A 19,744-nucleotide genomic window follows, 5' to 3' on the forward strand; every position below is an offset into this window, starting at 1 on the left:
ATACAATTTTACTATAGCAGACAAATGACAATGTGTGGAAATCCGACAAATATTTGTCATTTGCGCATATCAAGTAAATATTCTTGATTGTTTTGAGCCTATTAAAATCTTTGTTTCAATCACAAAAACATAAAACACGTGCTTAATTTGTGCTTTCCTGTTTATTTGTGAATATTTGTACAGTTTATATATAGGTATTTAAATGTTGTTGTGTGTTAGAAGAAAAGGACATTGCCAGAGTGAGGATTCTTGTATCTCAGGATTTGAGTGTAACTATTAAATTGTACCCCTCATTGGTCTTATGGACCTTTGTTCACCGACAAGGTAAACTGAAGATTAGCAATTAATTTACATAAATTACCATGAACAGTGAAGTTCATTAGGGGCTTCACAAGAATCAATAGAGAGAGTTGATGCAAGTTAAAGGGTTTTATTAACAAATGAATACAAATGTATGTGTTTATTAATTAAGTATTAATATTTAATCATCATCATTACAGATAAATAATCCATTAGTCAGTATTTCAAAACAAGGTAAAATACCACATTAGTGACTATTACAATTAAAAAAATACAGCAATTGTTGTAAATAAAGGAATTCCCTAATCTTGATTAATCGTATTTAGGCACAAGAATGGAAATTTCTCCCAAATGAAGAGTTCTTATGAGAGACTAAAAATGCAAAGGCATGTAGCCTTTGCACTTAGCAATAGATAATTTGCAAAGCTGGAAAGTATCCTCCGGTATAAATCAGCAGACATCTCTGGGTGCGAAAGGAAAGGGCTTAAAGGGTCTCTCCTGAAAAGAAGAAGAATCCTATCCTGCTCTACAAACACACACCAATATAAATCTGCTAAGACATAATTGCAACTATTGATACATTCCCCCGTTCCTAATGCCTGGTCAGATTTTAGCAAACTCTTCGAGCAGGTACACTCCCTAGTTTCTCACGTCTTTACAATGGACTACAGAATCACGTCCTTGAAATGATACATCGTCCACATCTTGCAGTTCAGACAGTTCTTCCTGCAAGTCACATTTCCTACCATCTCCTCTCCTCCCGGTGATAACCTCACTACTGTTGTCTAATACATTACAAATGCCTGTTCACTAGCTAACAAAAGGCTTCTGGAAAGTTACAGCATCTACAGTGGAAGAGAAAAATATCTAGTACAAGGCAACAGGTTAATACAAAACAGGGCTTTTAACCCTTGCGTATAAAAAAACATTATATGGCATCAGCAGTCAAGCTAACTTAAGCCAGAACATTACGTTACCTCATTTGTGCTTGCAAATCACTATCATTTTCTTACAGCCTTTCCTTTCATCCTGGCAAGATGTTCACAAAGTTAACTTTACACTTTGCAGTAAGCGAAAGAAAAGTAAACACCAGTTACCAAGTTAAAATATTAAGCAACAATTTGTCAGAATACTAGAATTACATTTGACCTTTGTCTTTGAACGTACAGCAAATACCCCGAGATAAAAATACATTTAAAAGTCCTCTTAAATGCTCATTGACCTTTGGAATTCCAGCACAGTTACATAGGTGCCTTCCCAGGGCTCAAGGGGCTGTTGTAGTTGGACCCTCACACCACCTCTAGGAGCCTGTGGATTGCATTGGCTACACCACTGATAGCCAAGCCCCCGACACCCATTGACGTTAATTCATCAAAATGCCAGGGCTAGCGGAAGTGACATTACATGCCATCTGGCCTTTACTTTGACTCACACACAACATGCTTACACATACACACATTCACCCATACACACACTCCCTCTTACATAAGCACACTCATCTGCAAGCATGCACACTACATACATTTAAAACATTTTTACTTACCTCAGCTGCCAGATAGGGTCATTATCCAGCTAATTCTGCTCCATATTTTAACTTACATTACTAGTGATCAATATATTATTCACTATTAGCCCGATAAAAAAACTGACTGAAAACAAAGAAAGTGGAGCCCCATGACCTTAAGGATGAGCTGTCCCTGTGTTTCTGGCACTGATTTTGCCACCTCTGAGGCCCGGGTTCACAAAGGCAGTTCTATGAGTCACAAGGGGCAAGCCAGGGGTCACAGCTACAACCCCTTGTGACCTCTAAATGGCATCTATGCTGACACCACCCCACAATGCTGAGAAGCGAGCACTGCCGCTATTTAGTTGTTCTGTGTGGGCTCGGTGACGGATGCCAAGGTATTCACTTGCAAATTTATAGTGATAAAAGAATCCTTGAGGGAGGGGAGTTGGGGTTTTGATTTATGTTTATGTTTGTTCTCATTTGTATAGCGCTAATCACCAAAGGTCTCTAAGCGCTGCCTCATAGACGACAGATCTAACATAGCAGCAACGCTAAGTTAGCCTAATCCTAATAAGCCTAAGCAAAAGCCTCCAGAAATAACATGGTCTTGAGCCTCCTCCGAAATGGGAGTAGTTTTGCGTCCCTACGCAAACCCTCTGAGAGCTTGTTCCACATCTGAGGTACAAAGACCGAGAAGGCTCGTCGACCAAGCGTCGTCATTCTGAAACGGGGGCAGGTAAGAAAACTGGCCTGCGAGGAACGAAGATGACGGCCCGGAACATAGGGCTTCAAACGATCTTTGATGTATTTGAGGGCTTCACCAAACAGGGGCTTGTGTGCAATGCACAGGCCCTTGAAGCTTACCCTTTGTTTAATAGGTAGCCAGTGCAAATGACACAGCAAGGGAGCAGCACGCGTTTTTCGGGGCAGCTTAAATATCAACCTTGCCGCATCATTCATGACCACCTGTAGTTTCCTCAAGAGTGATGCAGGGAGGCCAATATAAACTGCATTACCATAGTCTAGGCAAGACAATACTAAAGCAGTTACCACCGCCTGCATGGTGGTAGATGACAAAAGTACGGATAATTTTCGGAGCTGACGCAGTAATCCGATACAGCTTCCCACCACAGTGGAAACCTGGTTCTTCATGGTCAGTCCGGTGTCTAGTTTGATACCTAGACTTTTCACGGTCGGCACTGGCATAGGAGTAGTGCCAAGCTCTTGAGGCCAAAACAAGCTGGACCAAGGGGAAGAGTCTGGAAGGAGTACCAAGACTTCGGTCTTATCTGAGTTCACTTTTAAAGAATTCAAGGTCATCCAGTTCATGGTGTACCTAAGAATGTTCTGAACATTCCGTTGTGAGTCACAGGTGTGATCAATGTGAACTATTAGTTGGGTATCGTCCACGTAATTAAACACCTGGCAGTCTAACTTATCCAGGGCCTCAATCAGGGGTTGGAGATAGATGTTGAAAAGCAGGGGGGACAATGCCGAACCCTGCGGAACCCCCCAATGCAGAGTGCCCTATTTAGACACAAGGTCACCCAACTGGACTTTCTGTTGGCGATCTTCCAGAAAGGACGTGCGCCACTGGAGGGCTATCCCTGTAACTCCCAACCGCTGCATACGAGTGAGTAACCGCCCATGATTCACCGTATCAAAGGCGGCTGAGAGATCGAGTGGAATTAGAGCTGAATGGATCTTTTTGTCTGCTGCATGTCGTAGATCGTCCAGGACTGAAAGCATCACCACTGCTTTCTTCAGCAGTGGAAGTACTATTGCTTCCTTAAACTTCTGAGGAACCTTTCCTGAAATCAAAGATGAATTCAGGACAGACAGTACCTCAGCCTCAACCAGAGGGATGATCATTTTGAACACCTTAGGATGGCAGAGGTCTTCAGGAGACCCGGATTTCACCTTAGCCACTATACGAGCCAGATCCTCTGGTTCAAGAACCGGGAACTGAGAAAAGGGGGCATTCAGGGAATCGGGGGACTCTTCCTCAGCTGATTGTGGGCAGGTGCCAATATGTGTATTCTTAATGGCCAGGATGATGTCTTCAACTTTAGTTAAAAAGAAATTCTGGATTTTGTCATATTCAGCTTGATTAGTGATCGGTTTTTGTTTGGACAGCCTACTCAGTTCCTTGAGTATAGTAAATGTCTCTTTTTGCGTGTCGCTTGCCTCACTAATCCTGGCTTCATAATAGGCTGATTTAGTTTTAATAAGAGAGGACTTATAGTGGGTTAGTTTAGATTTAAATATCTCCTTGTCACCTGGAGCAAGAGATTTCCGCCCTAGGCGTTGAGCCTGACGGAGAACTTGTTTTTCCTCTCTAAGCTCACTTGTATACCGTGGAACCCTAGTAGAACTATGCGAGATCTTAGTCCTCCGGATAGGAATTACTTCATCAATGGCTGTCTTCAGCCGGAATGAGAGTACTGCAAGTTCTAAATCTGGGTCAAAGGACCAGGGCCTAGGAGCTGACGTCCTACTCAGGGCGTCTTCTAGGGCGGCAGCCTCTAGTTTACTCTAATTCTGAAATGACTTCCACCCCACTGGCGCCTGCTTGAGGCGGCTATCAATCGGGAGGAGGAAACTAACCAGAAAATGATCGGACCAGCTGCAAGGAGTGCAATCAGCCTGAAGATGGGCCGCAGACGTAGTCCAAATGCGATCTAAGGTATGACCCTTCTCATGTGCTGTAGGCCTAAAGTAATCATGGCATCATCGAACTTACAAGCCGCACCTTCTCTCGGTGTCAGGTCCCAATGATAGTTGAAATCTCCGAGGACCAAAATATGTTGGTATCTAGTCCGGAGATCGCTCATTACTTCAAAAAACAAATCATTGAATAGGGGTGAGGGTCGGGGAGGGTGATACACAACTATCACTATCAAGCAGAGAGAAGTTAGTCCAAGGTTAATTCCCAAAACTTCAGCCCCATCCAGACTTTCCTCCACTATTTTCTCCGAAACATGAGTCCTACGACTAAACAGCGCAACCCCTCCACCTCTTTTATTGCCTTGGCGGTTACAAGTCCAAACGGTGAACTCAGGGGGGAGGGAAGCCACTAAATCTGGCGCTGATGATTCATCCAGCCAGGTTTCTGAGAGTGCTAGGATGTCCACCTCTGATTCTTGTAGCAGAGTAAAAACCTTGAGGCTATGTTTGGTGAGGGTTCTAGTATTTAGTAAGACCGTCTTCAAGCCTGAAGGAGCCTCTGATCGTGCCTGAGCAGAATCACTATCTACTGCCAAGGAAAGATTCTCAGCTAGCAGCAGTTTACCGACTTGGACCGGGAGGGCAATCCCCGAGGACAAAGGTTTCAAGCTTAACAAATCTCCCCTTGAATAACACCTTGTCTGGCCAGGAGTCCTGGCATCTGGCCACGGTCAGGGGCAGACGTGCTTGCCTTTGGCGCGCCAGCTGCACGTGTCCGCTGCGCATCCGTTGCAGCATAAATTTTATAGGCACGAGGGAGGGTGAAAGCTAGAGGGCTAACTCTGAGTGGGCGGGGATGAGCCGAAGCTTTCTCCACTCAACCAGCACAAGCTATTTATATTTATATATACAATACAATAATATCTCACCGATTATACCTCCCTACCAGCCCGTGGTTGTAGATCGGTGTATGTGTAACGTTTGAATAATAATAACAAAGATTTAAACTATAAAGGAGTCACCCTCTTCATATTAATAAAAGCTACAATCTGATGTATGCCATTTACATTTAGCACCCATGCTAGACAGAATGTCCTCCTTCCACAATAGCCTCACTTTCAGGGAGTTGGTTACAATCACAGGTTAACAGAAAACAAAGGTCAGCATCTCTCGTTAGGCAGATTTATAATATGTAACAGGGTTTGCGCACTGCATGGAAGTTAATGTAGGTGAATTTTGTGGGGTCCGGGAATGGCGTGATAGATCAAGATATATCTAATATATACAGTGTAGTCCTCATGGTTATTTTATTTGGAGTAGAAATCTGCTCCAACTTACAAGTGCACAATAGCGCTTTACAATATTTAAAGATGTAAAAACAGGTTATAATACAAAAGACTAAAAAGTCATACCACAGCTTGTTAACCATGTGCTTCGGCAATATGGGTTGGGTAGAGAAGTTATAGGCTATGTGTCAAGGTAAAAAGCAAAACAGTTGAAAAATAAAACTATTTACAAACAAAGCAGCCCAAATAAATGACTGATGGCATACACCCTACCACTCCCCACCATAAGGATCATGGCAGGTTATACCCAGAGTTGCAGTGGTGCTTCTTGTAAAAACCTGCTAGGACAAGGAAGTCGAGAAAGAGTACAGAAAGAGCAATGGAAACTTTGTGTGCCACCTAGCTCAACCTAACTTGCCAAAAAACAAAAAGAAATGGTTGGCCTATGGGCATCTTCCTCTCACATTCTCTGCCTACTTACTGAGTAGTTGTGGGTCACAACGTGATTGGTCAGTTCAGCATCAGCACCCAGGAAGTAGTGAAGCACAGCGGGAGGCGAAAGATGGTACCCAACATCAATTCTCCAAGTTCATTGGGGCAACGCCTCCTCAAGAACCGAGTTAAAAACGTTTTGCAATATAAAACACATTCTTATTTAGAACTGGATGGATGAGGAACATCTGACAAAAAGTAGAGCTGTTGCATCTACTATATTAAGAGTGCACTGAAGTCAACAGCCCTGTAAATAATGTGGATGGGATATCTGGCACTTTTTCGTAAATGCTCTTCACCACCAATCTCTACACAAGGCCCAAAGACAGAAATATTTTATCCTGATCTTATTATTTCTGTAAGGCTATTAAAAATGAGGAGCAATAACTTTAGTGAAAAAACACAAATATATTCAGTAGTAGCACAATCTAGAAGTGATGGATTTTGTAGGCTGTGGGTCTACCGACGCACTTTAAAGTAAAAATTTCTAAAAACCGGTGTATGTTCTATCTTTGCTTGGATACATCTCACGAATTGTCTGTTTGCAGCAGCTTGGTATTACAGCATAAGTCTCAACCTCGTCGGAACCAAACCGCCAGTGGATGTACTGCTCATACGCACAGTGCCGCAACTTGTCGCTGATGTCGGCGCTGTGCAAGTCCAATAAAGGCTCTTTGTAGAGTAAAATGAACTCCAGCGTTGGCCTGGACAGGACGAGACGTACAAAGTGCGGGGCAGTGGTGACGCATGGGCCGTGGCTCTTTCGACAACACAGCTGCTCCCTCCTTTTTTCCATACGCTGGCACCTGCCGCAGACACACCAGGGCACGCTTTTGGGGTCGCTTTTTTCTGACCGGTTGAGCAGCGGCAATTCCTCTGGATTTTGAGAAACCAGTACCGGCAGTTGAACATCTCTCATATTACTGCTTTTCCTCTGCAACTGAAATATTACAAAGATTAGATGTGCACAAAATGTATGCTTGCATTAGCTTTGTTAAACCCTTCAGAGCTGTACAGTCCTTGTATTTTTATACAGTGGCAGCCTTTTCTTCTCAAAAGTTGAATAACCATACAAATAAAATAGAAACTGTAGAACGCAGTTAAAAAGGCAATTCAACACGCAGGATTAAAATGATAACATTGACAATCATAAGGAAGAACATAGAAAGTGCAGGGTTGTTAGATTACTTAAAATTCCTAAGGATTCCAGAAGAGGTTTCTCCAGCTCATGACTCTGATGAGGGTCTTTGTGCTCCAAAGCTGTAAACTATGGCCTATATTCCTTTAAATGCTGAGCACCTTATATTTTAGCCAGATCTTGTTAATTTGCCGTTTCGATGTTATTATTTCTCTCACCTTAATATACATATTTTATTTAAGTTTTCTTTGTTGTTTGTAACTCCCTCTGTGGTACACATGGCTTCTGGGAATCTCTACACTGTTTTGCTTTTCAATGTTGCATGCTCTAATTTTTGCTTGATTTGTAAAGTGCTCTAATGTCTATTTGGCCATGCATGCGCTATACAAAACGGCAAAATCAAGAAATGAGAGTAGTCTTTGAAATGTTGTCCAATTATAGGAGAGTTGCTTCTATGTGTAGATAACTGAGCCCTTTAGTATATCCATGAACTCTTTCTATTTCAAATTATGCAAAATAAATGAGCTAAAATGTACATTTCACCTACATGCTGGTACCCTGTGTGTTGCAACTGTGTGGATTCAGAGATACACACTTGTTTGATGAATAATTTCAAGAATATGCACCATGGAATGAGATTAAATGAACTTGTGGTGGATAAGAGTTAGGAGTTTCCCAGTGAAACTGCAATTGGTAACTATTTTGGTGCAGTGGGGAGTGGCCGAAGCCATCACTCACTATGCCTAGCATGAGAGATTAACTGACAAGGAAGCTGCTTAACCCATAGACCTGCCCCCACCACATCCACATCCCACTGGCTGATGCTTTTAGCTGGGTGAGCCATGAATGCCCACAAGCACTTCCTACCCCCTTCTCAGTTCTGTTCCCCAGTGCCTGTCTGTGCTGCCCAGGACCAAATCAGTGGGCGAGGCCCTACCAATCACTTCCTTGCCACTGCAGCGGGGAACATTGGGAGCATGGGTCCTGCTGCCTTGATCATGCTGCGGCCACCACAGCGCGCAGCGAGTTAACTGCAATTGTGGATTCATCCCTTTAGACATTAGGAAGTATGTGTGCTATAAAAAATCCATTATTTATTTACACATTTTGTGGTTTTGTAAATGCCCCTGTATCTCCAAGCTCCACAGTGCGCCCTCAGGATAGGGCAAGCAAACACTCTTCGTCTCCTGGGGATCATCTCCAATCTCCCATGAGCCCCGTTAGCACTCTTTAGGTCCTGGTCTCCCAAGTCACTCCCGGCTCAAATCACCACCTGGCACCTTTCTCGAGTCATCCCTTGTTCAGCCTATCATGTAGTGGGCTGCATGCAGTTCCTTCAATCGCTCACTTGCACCCCTGGTCAGTCAATGGCTTGTCTGCTCCCTCTTGAGGTACCTGAGGATTTCTCAAGTCAACGAGTGACCCTCAAGTCCTCTCAGACTCAGACAATGACACCTGGGAGCCAGGCCCCTGACTGTCTCCTGGATTCCATGCTTATTGTAGTAACGAGGCAGACAATGTGGATCCGATGTGAAGATTTAATGCAGGAAGAAAGACAGCTTAAACAACCACCAACAGGAGCCAGCGGCAAATCAACCGTCCTCCCCGGCTCCGTGTACGCTCTCCTCACATTCTCCCAATCTAGCCTAACGTTCTAATATGACATACCTTACATTCTACTATGACATACATGAGAATACTACACTTATTCCTCCAGCTCCCAGTTCCGAGAGTGTCTGCAAATTCTGAACCTCGAGGCGTGCCCATGATCACATGCACACAAGCCTGTTTCTCAAGGGCCCGCCTCCTCATCTCATGTAAATTAAGCAAGTCGACCCCCATCTCCACCCCAGGGAGCTTTGAGGGCTCAATGCGCAGACAATGCTAAAGAAATTAACGTATACACCACACTCACATACATTTTGAATTACATCATAATACACAAAGACGTCTTGAAACTTAAAATCCACCTGAAACCAGGAAACAGATAACAGTTAACCCCAATAAAAGGAAACAAATGTCCATGTCCTTCGGCATACACTCGCTGTCAATTGGATCTGACCTATCCCACACTCTCTAACATCTTGGAATGGATCCCTGCCCTCTGTCTATTTTTGTTCAGTGCTCCAATGCTTTCCAGCTAGTTTTGTGCTCTATCAACACATACATTAATACCTACAATTCTCCTCACAGATGCATAACATGATACAGCTGGCTATTTGCAATATAATTAAGGTTCCCTTTTTCCGTACAGATTAATTTGTTTTTGAGTGATTTTATATGCAATCAGCCACAACTGCCAGGCCAATAGCTGTGCGGATTGATAAATAAAGGAGTTTACTTTTTTTTTTTTAATGAGAGAAATTTTAGCAACGAGAAATGTTAGTAACGAGGTTTAAACAAGGTTGTGCATAAGATTGATACTAAAATGTGCATGTTTTCATACCAGCGTATTGATTTAAAATCAATGGGTGTTCACATTATTGAAATGTGCCAGGCATCCAAGTTGAAGTATACATTTATAGATTGAATACATTTGAACATATACTAGTTTCAGGTTCATTTTTTCACAAAACTCACAATAAATATGATTTAACACCGATAAAATTTGAGAAAAAATATATATGACTAAATACAGATGGAAATGTCAAATAAATAAAGACTATAAAACCAGCAGCCCTAAATATATATAACCCATCATTAAACAATAGTTTTATTTAGCCTAACACCTTGCCAACCACTCTCCAACATCACCCATTGCTAAACAACATAAAACACAGTCCTGTGTTAACAGACCACGCTGACTCCGGTGAATGAGACTGTAAGGGGCACCACGATTCTGAAAGATTCTGGGACCATGAGAGATCACACAACATAACATAGCAAAGCAGGCTAACAAAACAAATCACCTGGTTATCTTCGCATTGGCAGGCATACTTATCAGAGGCAGTAAATTACAGGGAACAGTATTTTCAATCCCTGGTGGCTGCATCTGACCGGATCATACTGGTCACCACCAGGATCTTCTGCAGATTAGACATGGTCAAGTGCAGCTATTGTGGTCTGCCAGTGTTCTAAAGGTATTGGCCTCAAAGAGAACAGAATTTAGAAGTCTTGACGGTTACAAGAAAGGCAACCGCACCTTTCGGAGGATGGCAGGGAATCTCCAGCTTTCTACTGAGACAGGATGGAGTCCAACTCTCCATGTCTCGTACACAGGTGAGAAATATGCACAGGAACCAAGGGAAGAGATCTGCTGGGTCATTGCCCAACACTCTGACACATCCAGCAGTGTTCTACTCACAGACATGAATCCAGAGCTAGACATGTCCTGGCCTGTTGTAAAACGCAAGTAAACCAAAGACAATGGTGCAACATATCTGGTATTAGAAGGGCACCACGACCTTCATCCAACTTCATCAAAGATTTAGATGGAGGATGGAAACCTCTCATGATGATAATACTGCAGCCTTGGTGTTAGCCTGTTGTAAACCTGCTGATGATCTGGCCACAGTAGCTGGAGGCTAAACGTCAAAATGAGCCATGTTTGCTTTAATGAAATGCTGGTTTGCTACTCCCAGCACAGAAATTTATCATAGCATAATATAAATTAGGAAATTAAATTAATCATCATTCCCAGAGGAAGATGTGCAACCAACCTATTGCCATTAATTATGAGTTATGTAAATACATAGTGATTGTTACCTATCTAGAAATACTCCATCTGCTCACCACATGGTGTGAACTTAGATTCATCACATCCTGCATGTGTCTTAATCCCCTAAACCACGGTTTTCCAAAAATTGATCCTGGAGGGCTGGATCCATGCCAGATTTTAAGATAACTACATGTATCTAAATGGGGATATGTAAACATATGGCATGCATTCGGCCCTCCAGGACCAATTTTAGAGAACCCTGCCATGCATTTAAGATGGAGTACCTAGAAAGAGAGGGACTTGGCAGAGCGAGAGAGGTGCAAATAATTTACATCCACCCGCTATGTAAGAGGTGTGGCAGTGTGGAAGGGGTGTGGCGCAGCGGCCATGGCAACTGCCTCCGGATCCTCGGGCTCATGGCTTGATCCCTGGTGGCAGATCAGCCCAGCCCCATGTGACTCTGGGCAATAGCTTGCTCAATCTTCCTAACGGCCCCCAGCGCCGGGACACCTCTCCGGAGGTAGCTGTGCGCTTTTACAAATACTGGACATTTACATTTACCTACCAGATGCGTAAACCAGTGACGGCTTGTGATCTTTGAAAGTGGTGGGCTGCAGTACTGACCAGAAGTTCACTCCATTTGTTTCAAAATTGGTCTCCCTCATACCGAGTTCCCTGACATTTAGACTAAGAATAACAAACATGCTGCAGTGGGTTTGCGGCACAAAAGTGCAGCAAACCAGCGCAAAATATTGTTTTATTTACTTTACAGCACAAAACTGGTTTTGCGCTGGAAAGTTGCCTGAAAGAAACACAAAGCAGTGCAAAGCTTTTATTTCTCCTAACTTTTCCTACCTTGAAAGTGTGCTGCACTGTACAACACACATCCGAAGCATGACAAGTTTTAACGTTAGTTAAAGCATAGTATTTAGTATTTGAAGGGCACCCTCCTAGTACAAAACCTAAGTTAGACTCACGCAGACACCTTTGCACTATGGCGCACAAGTGTGTGCATGGCGCTTGGCAGACTACTTGTGCACTAGCACTAGGGAGAGAGCGGGGTAGTGCCATATATTTGTAGATATGACCAGTGCTTGATATATATATTTTTTTTTAAAGGAATGGCCAGGGCCCTTCTCAGGAAGCCACTCCAGTGTGCACCACCCATCGACCCTTCCGGCACTGCCAATAAATGTAGCACCACAATTACTGGCCTACAAATGTGACAATTCAGACTATTCCAAGCCATCCAAAGCCATAAGAATGGCGTGGAATAGTCTGAATTGTCATTTTTAATGGATGATGAATTATTAAATACTGTTGTTATGCGCATATCAAAATTAGACAGCGCCACCATGTGGTATACTTTCATTAGTGCCGGTGTTGAGAATTAAGTGCCAGAGCTGATCACCGGAAAGCCCCATCTCATTTTAAGCACTGGATATGACATTCACTCTAACTCACATTTTCTTACTTACTCATTCACATTCCCACTCACTAGTTCTCATTCACTACCACACTTACACATTCTTACTGTCTTTGGTCCCTGTTGCCACTTCACCAACTACACCACTGAAAGCTACACCCCCGGACTCACTTCCACTTCCTCTCACAACTTCCAATCAATCACTCGTTTTAACACACTCCTACTCCACTCACTTACTCGAACACACTCACTTCTTCATACACACTCTCAAAATCCGATTCTCACTTTCACTCTCATGGACCTTAAAACACACTCACAAACACACTTTCACTCAATCTCATTCACTCTCAATCACTCACAAGCCCACTAACAAACACATACACACATGCATAGAGAAATGTAATTTTTGTGTTACTTAGCTAAACACTTGATGAAACCCTCCGGCTCAGTAACCACAACATCATCATAAGCCTAATCAGATACTTATCTCCAGTGGTAACCATGGAAGCACGCGGACACACACCAGACTGCTAAAGGCGCCTCGAGGCCCTACCAAGAGCAGAATATGCGCTACCACAAATGCCAATAAGACAACTTATGAGCCAACTCTGCTAAATATTCAGTCAAGATATTCCCACCTCTGGATACTACCAACAAATGGAGGCGCCATTCATTTCACGCTTACAGTTCCAAGGGCATCTAAAGGAAAACTTTGCACTTTTTCCACTGATCCAATTCTTAGGTTTATCATGCCCCAACCTGAATGTCTCTTTGCAAAATGGGAGTGATTAGTTTCACATAGAATTAAAAGCTGCATTTTTTCCTGGCCCGGATTCAGGCCCATGTCCATGTATTTTCCAAATGCATTAACAAGATACAAACCTCACATAATGTAGGAAAGCTCTGGTTGCAAACCAGAAGGCAAGGTAGAGCGTGAACAGCTGCTATTATCTTGCACCTGGCTGCCGTGTGAACAGCATTTTTTTCAGCAAAGGGTGAGTGGGGATGTCAGTCCAACCGAGAATTTTGTATTTTGTAACTAATGATACCGGTGCACTTTTGAGATGTTTTATTTATTTCATAGTTTAGTTTACACTTTACCATTTATGAGTTGGAAAACAATTTTTTTTAAAACATTAACCCCCCAACAAAACATTAAAGCAATTAAACCCAAATTATTCTATCGAGACTATCTCAGCAAGGCAAAATAAGGTTTTTCAACTAACTATCATTACAACTGTAGCCTATTTTAAATCACAATTCGCGAAAAAGTTATCATATCAAAGTAACAATATGTTCCCAAATGAATAATACCAAAATGAGGAGCAAAACAGTAAAAAATGTTATAAGTTCATTTTGTACGAATTAATAAATTCTGAGCAGCTGAAATTGAAATAATCAAACGGGCATAAAGTGAAATACCACTTTTTAATCTATGTCATTTGCATGGTATAAACCAAAAGTGGTATGGGGAGAGGGGGCAACCTGGAGTAGGTCGTACCACTTTCTGATAATTATATTCAAGAAACAGACAGAGAAATGTGGCCCATATGTACAAACGCATTTTGCATTGCCTAATGGTGTGAGGGGCGTAGCCAAGCCGCGGACCAAGATGGCCGCACGGCATTGAAGCTCCGCCAGCCTTTCTAGCTATGTTGCTAATATCCCCCATGAAAGCGGGGCTGATCGCCATAAACCCATCTCCGGTCGATCCCTGAACGTTTGCTGTGCCCGGAGGTCCTGCCTGCATGCGAAATGTTGCCGTCGCTGAGGGGCGTTTCGATATGAGGCGAGAGGTGTACGGGCTGCGTAATGGCGGCGGCCGCGGCTTGCACCATCTGGCGTCCATAGGAAGAGAGGCAGCCCAGGAACCGAGACTGGACAAGACGGAGAGAACGTGTTTCTGGTGAGTGCGCCGGGCGCAGAGCCTGAATTTGTGCTGCTCTACCTGCACCTGATCTCTGCCGAGTCCGGACCGTGGCCCCATCTTGCTGTCCGCTGGCCGAGTTGTAAGCCCCTTTCTATCTTTTTGGGCCCTGCGGGTACAGGGCCCGCGGGCATGCCTGAGAGTCGACCACCGGGTCCCTCGCTGGCTCACGGTGGAAGATCGGCTGGGGTTACATTGTGGCCCGCGCCCCGTCACCTCCCCCTCACACGGGCACTATTGCGCGGCCCATCTGGCACGCGGACATTTCCACCTGGCCTCCAGTGCGGCTGAAAACCTCACAACTGGACTGGCCTACACTATGGCTGCCGCAACTTTGCTTTGCAGATGGAGCATGCATCGCGCCTGAAAGGGGCCCCCCCTCACAACACATATCTACTACCTGCTGTCACACTGCTCTCTCCTGCGGGGCCCGCACAGCAGCTGCATCTGCCTTTGGTGCCTGCCATTATTTCAGCTACTGCAAAAGACACACAATTGATGGACGGAATGCAGAACAAATCAAAATATTCACCCCCAGTCAAGAGATCTAGGTTAAATCCATCATTCTTTTGCTCACCATGCCACCCCAGTTTAGACCTGGCCATATGCAACTCAGTCTTGACCCTGTGCCTCATGGGAACAGTCCAGCCCTAACTGCCAAGCCAGGTCCACCCTGGACCGGAAACAAGCATCCTCGTACCGGTTTCGGGGTTTCACCCCTCTTCAGTCAGGATAGCTTGATTTCAGTGGAACAGTGAGCCCAGGACCCACGTCTGGGCATACCTGGTGCACTTAGTGCGAGAAAGCAAAAGACACACAATTGATGGACGGAATGCAAAACAAATCAAAACATTCACCCCCAGTCAAGAGATCTGGGTTAAATCCATCATTCTTTTGCTCACCATGCCACCCCAGTTTAGACCTGGCCATATGCAAATCAGTCTTGACCCTGTGCCTCATGGGAACAGTCCAGCCCGAACTGCCAAGCCAGGTCCACCCTGGACCGGAAACAAGCATCCTATGACCGGTTTCGGGGTTTCAAATGGTGAGCAAAAAAACGATGGATTTAGGCCCAGATCTCTGTACTGGGGAGAATGTATGACGTTGTTCTGCATTCTGTCCAACTGTTGTTTTTGCATTATTTCAGCTATTGAGCGGTGGATTCGCACGTTTGCCCCCTTGGGTTCTCACTGCAACCCACATTTGGCAGATTCTTCACAAAGATAGTCCGAATTGCTAGCACTTTAGGTGGCGACTCCGGAGCTACACCCTTCCTATTTTGGGTTTCATTCCATGGACTGACGCACGCCAGACCCGGTCTTCAGATTGTGGTTTACTCCAGGACTGTCATTTTGCCGCTCGGTCTCTTGACCCTAAACAGAAGACCCTTCCCTTCGAGAATCTCGTTGAGACAGTCCCAGCGGGCAGTTCAGGCATGACGGGGATTCTCTTTTTGAGTAACCGTTGCGCTATACAAAAAAAAATAATAACATAACATAACATAACATAACATATAACATGGATCTGGCTGGTCTATTTCTGCTGTTGCTTCTCCATTGGTTCATGAGAATTTTGGGATAATACTCTTCATCACTAAATGCTTCACTTAGCTGGTTGACTGGCGTGGCATTGTCACCCTCCATTAGCGTACACCGTGGTTTTGTTTTTTGTTACACAGATGTACCTCACCGGGTTTTTCTTTCACTTCCTTGTTAAGTCGATTGGTACTCTAGGTATCTTTGTCTCCTTTGGATATGCCTTGTTTGTTTAGTAGTGAGGCTGCGCAGGGGATGGGGTGGGGGGCAATTGCTATTGCATTGACATGTTTGGTTGTTCATATGTTTGTTTACTGTCACGGTCTACATTGAATCGCTGCTAGATACATTTGTCTTCCATGCCAAGATCATTGAATGGCCAAGCTAGGTAGCATGGTAGGTCCCTCGGGCCTGTCCCTGATGTCATGGAACGTTAGTGTATCACATGCTTTTTCTTACGATTGTCATTAAGGCCTCTATTTGCTACGAAATAAAGTTGACATTGCCTTTCTACATGAGACGCACTTGCCCACATCTGACTCTGCCCAATTTGCCTCAAGCTGGGGTGCGCATAGATATTTACGGTTGTAAATGACGGCAAGGGCAGATACACCATTGTTATTGGGACTGGTGTGCGTGTACGGTCCAAACACCGACTCTCCGGAATTCTTTCATTCCTTGCTGTCTCAGCTCATAAAATTAGGCCCCTTATACTTCCTAGAGGGTGGTGACTTCATCTTACTCCCTGATCTGACCCTGGATAGTACCTCTACCTCCTCAGATTCCAAACCCCGCGCATGCTGTGCTCTCCTGGCCCTACGCGAGTAACTCCCACTACTAGACATCTGGCGCTCGCGCAACCCCTCCCTCACCTAATACACTCATTATACAGGTCACCACAACACAAGTACTAGGATTGATTACTGGCTGCTCTCCCCGGGCGTCTCCAGCTGGTATCACTCTATCACTACACTCCAGAGAACGTACTCAGACCATTCTCCTGTCTTACTCCTTCTCAAGGTCCTCCACCCAGAAGGGTTTGAGAGACAATGGCGCTTCCCTAGTCGCGCCTTTGATGATGACCTGTTTCACAATGAAATACGCGAGGCAATTGAAGACTACTTTCCCATCAACACTGGCTGAATAGACACTTGGGCGATGCTGTGGAAAGGGTTCACGGCATACATATGGGGTGTATGTATTGCTAAACATGCTGGAGTACTCAGGGACCTGCGCACCACACTATCTCAATTAGAACGCGATCTGGCAGACTTGGACAATGCTCAGATGCAAGCTTGCGAACCAGATACAGAGGGGAGAAGCTTGGCCCTTCTCACAGAATATAGGGACACAGCGGATTGTGAGATACTCTTTGTGGGCAAATACCAAAATGCTAGGCGTGACTGAGAGGGGGAAAGGCCATGACGGGTCTTAGCCCCGATGCTTTGACCCCCATACAGCAAAGCCTACGTCACTGAAATACGATCTTCCACAAATCAGATGCTCTCCGACACCTCGGAAATCCGTGACGAATTCCTGGCTTATTGTAAACCCCTATACACTTCCAAAACAGGGAGACATCCCTCCGTCCAAGAATCCTGTTTGTCTGAAATTGTTAGTGTATCTTGAGAAGAACATACAAGATTTCTTAGCAGAGCCTGTCTCTGAAAATGATGTCCTCGGGCCATTGACACCCTTCGGTCATCCTCTGCCCCTGGGTTGGATGGATTCACAGGAGACTTCTATAAAACCTATAAAGATCTCTTGGAGCCGCAACTCGTCGAGGTATAAGCAGAGGCCTTGAGAAACAAATTTAACCCCCTACTCTTTGCGAGGCTGTCATAATTCTTCTCACCAAACCGAACAAAGACCCGCAGTTATGTGAATCGTACAGACCTCTGTCGCTATTAAATCTAGATTATAAAATACTGGCCAAAGTCATAGCCGTGCGTCTGTCTCAATTGATGGAATTCATTACCTCGCCAGCTCAATCGGGCTTTGTTCCCCACCGCTCCACATCGCTAAATCTCAGAACTCTCTTTTCCGTTCTCCACAGAATAAATCCGGCTGTATCAGCGGCCGCAATTCTGCTTGACATGGAGAAGGCATTCGACTCCTTAGAGTGGCCCTTTTTCTTGTCAGTCATGCGCCGCATGGGAATGCCTATGGGTTTCATGGCCACTACTGCGCTACTATATTGTCGCCCAACGGCGTGGCTTCGGTTAAATGGCACGCTCTCCCGGCCCTTCTGTTTACATCGCGGTACATGACAGGGCTGCCCGTTATCGCCCTTATTGTTTATCCTCGCCATGGACCCCTTAATTAGACATTTCCAAGAAAAACATTTACAGAGAGGGCTACAATTCAACACGGGCCCCCTCCTTGTCTCGTTTTCTGCTGATGATACTATCCTCTATATTAGGGAGCCTCAGGTCAACCTGGAACCCCTCATCAGAGAGATACTTCGCTTTGGACAATATTCAGGGCTTGGTATCAACTGGCATAAGTCCGTGATTTTCCCCTTGACATCCAGCACAACTCCTTGGGAGTGTGAATTCCCCCTGGAGTGGTGCGCTGATTCCGTTAAATATTTAGGCGTTCACATCCACTTAGACACTGACCAGATTGTCTGCCTCAATTATGGGCAAGCAATCAGCACCCTCCCTCGAGACACAAATTGACAGATGGGTGAGGTTACCACTGTCCATTGCTGGCAGGGGGGCCATCATTAAGATGATTGTCCTCCCCAAATTTTTATACCTTTTCAACAATATTCCGGGGAGCGTGGCTAGCAGCCACCGAAAATGGGCGCAGCCTAAGAGAGCTCCGCGATTCACGACGTTTTCCCCATTCATCCGGTCATTGATCCGGCGGCGAAACTGCACCAAAACGATAGGTGTGACACCGGAGCAGCCGAGGCATAGATTCGTAAAGTCCAGACTCCGTGTGAGCGACTGATGGAGATTGGGACCATGAGGCGGAGTCACGGGCTGCGACCTGAAAGACAGTCGGGGTCTCATGTGAATCGAGCACTGAACGGGGTGAAAGTGAAACCGGCCCGAATCCCCGCGGATGGAGGAGAGACCCGGATAGCGCAGACAGCCTCTGGTGACAAGACTCACAACGCGGCGTGTGGGCCGCCGGTGCAACCACCCCAGCAAAGAGTCAATCGAGCGCCACCCTCACCGGGTGAGCCCGGGGGTGGGGGAGGGGCGACAGGCAAAAGAAAGGTGCACTGTGACGCAGGCCGGTACGTACTTTGGCAATTAAGCCATAAACAAAAAAAAGGTTATCGGCGAGGGCAGGGGGTGCCGGGGCAGCCTGCAGAAGGCCCTCATACCACTGCAGTGCTCCGGACTGCCTACCACGCACATAAGGAACGGACTCTGAATATCAGACATCTGGAGCAGAAGTTGCAGTACGGGCCTGTAACGGAGAGAGACCTACTTGTGCTGGAGCTGCAGCGATTACATCTTTAAGGTTGGTGCAACCGAGGCAGCTTGACCCCATTCTCTCTGCACCATAGACTCTCCTGCCTCCTAAGGCCATCCTCTGGCAGTCCTACATTGTGGCCACACATACTCTGCCGATGGGGTGTGCAGACCTGCCCTCAGTTCCAGTTACGAGTTGAAGTGAGGGGGTCTGGGCCTCCGCAGCACCTACGGGGGACAAATAATTGCCTTATTAACCGGCGGCGGCCCAGGGGGCTCTTTCGACAGCGGAGGGGCCTCATAGACTCTCGGTGTGGTGTGCAGTCAACGGAAGGTCCCGGGTGGACACGACGAGGCAGCACTGAGGATACACTAGG

General features: G+C 45.3%; 1 protein-coding gene across 2 annotated transcripts in view; it reads right to left on the bottom strand.

The window, feature by feature from the left end:
* Positions 1-414: 414 nt before the first annotated feature.
* LOC146783838 (P2X purinoceptor 7-like) overlaps positions 415-19,744 on the bottom strand; it is a 300,654-nt gene continuing 281,324 nt past the window's right edge. For both annotated transcript variants that reach the window (XM_085636125.1, XM_085636124.1), the window contains one exon: positions 415-7,192. In XM_085636125.1, the coding sequence (XP_085492251.1) occupies positions 6,740-7,192 (453 nt within the window). In that variant the 3' untranslated portion in view covers positions 415-6,739. The remainder of the gene's footprint in view (positions 7,193-19,744) is intronic.

This window comes from Triturus cristatus, chromosome 11 (genome assembly GCF_964204655.1).
Source record: "Triturus cristatus chromosome 11, aTriCri1.1, whole genome shotgun sequence".
In the NCBI taxonomy this organism is placed as follows: Eukaryota; Metazoa; Chordata; class Amphibia; order Caudata; family Salamandridae; genus Triturus; species Triturus cristatus.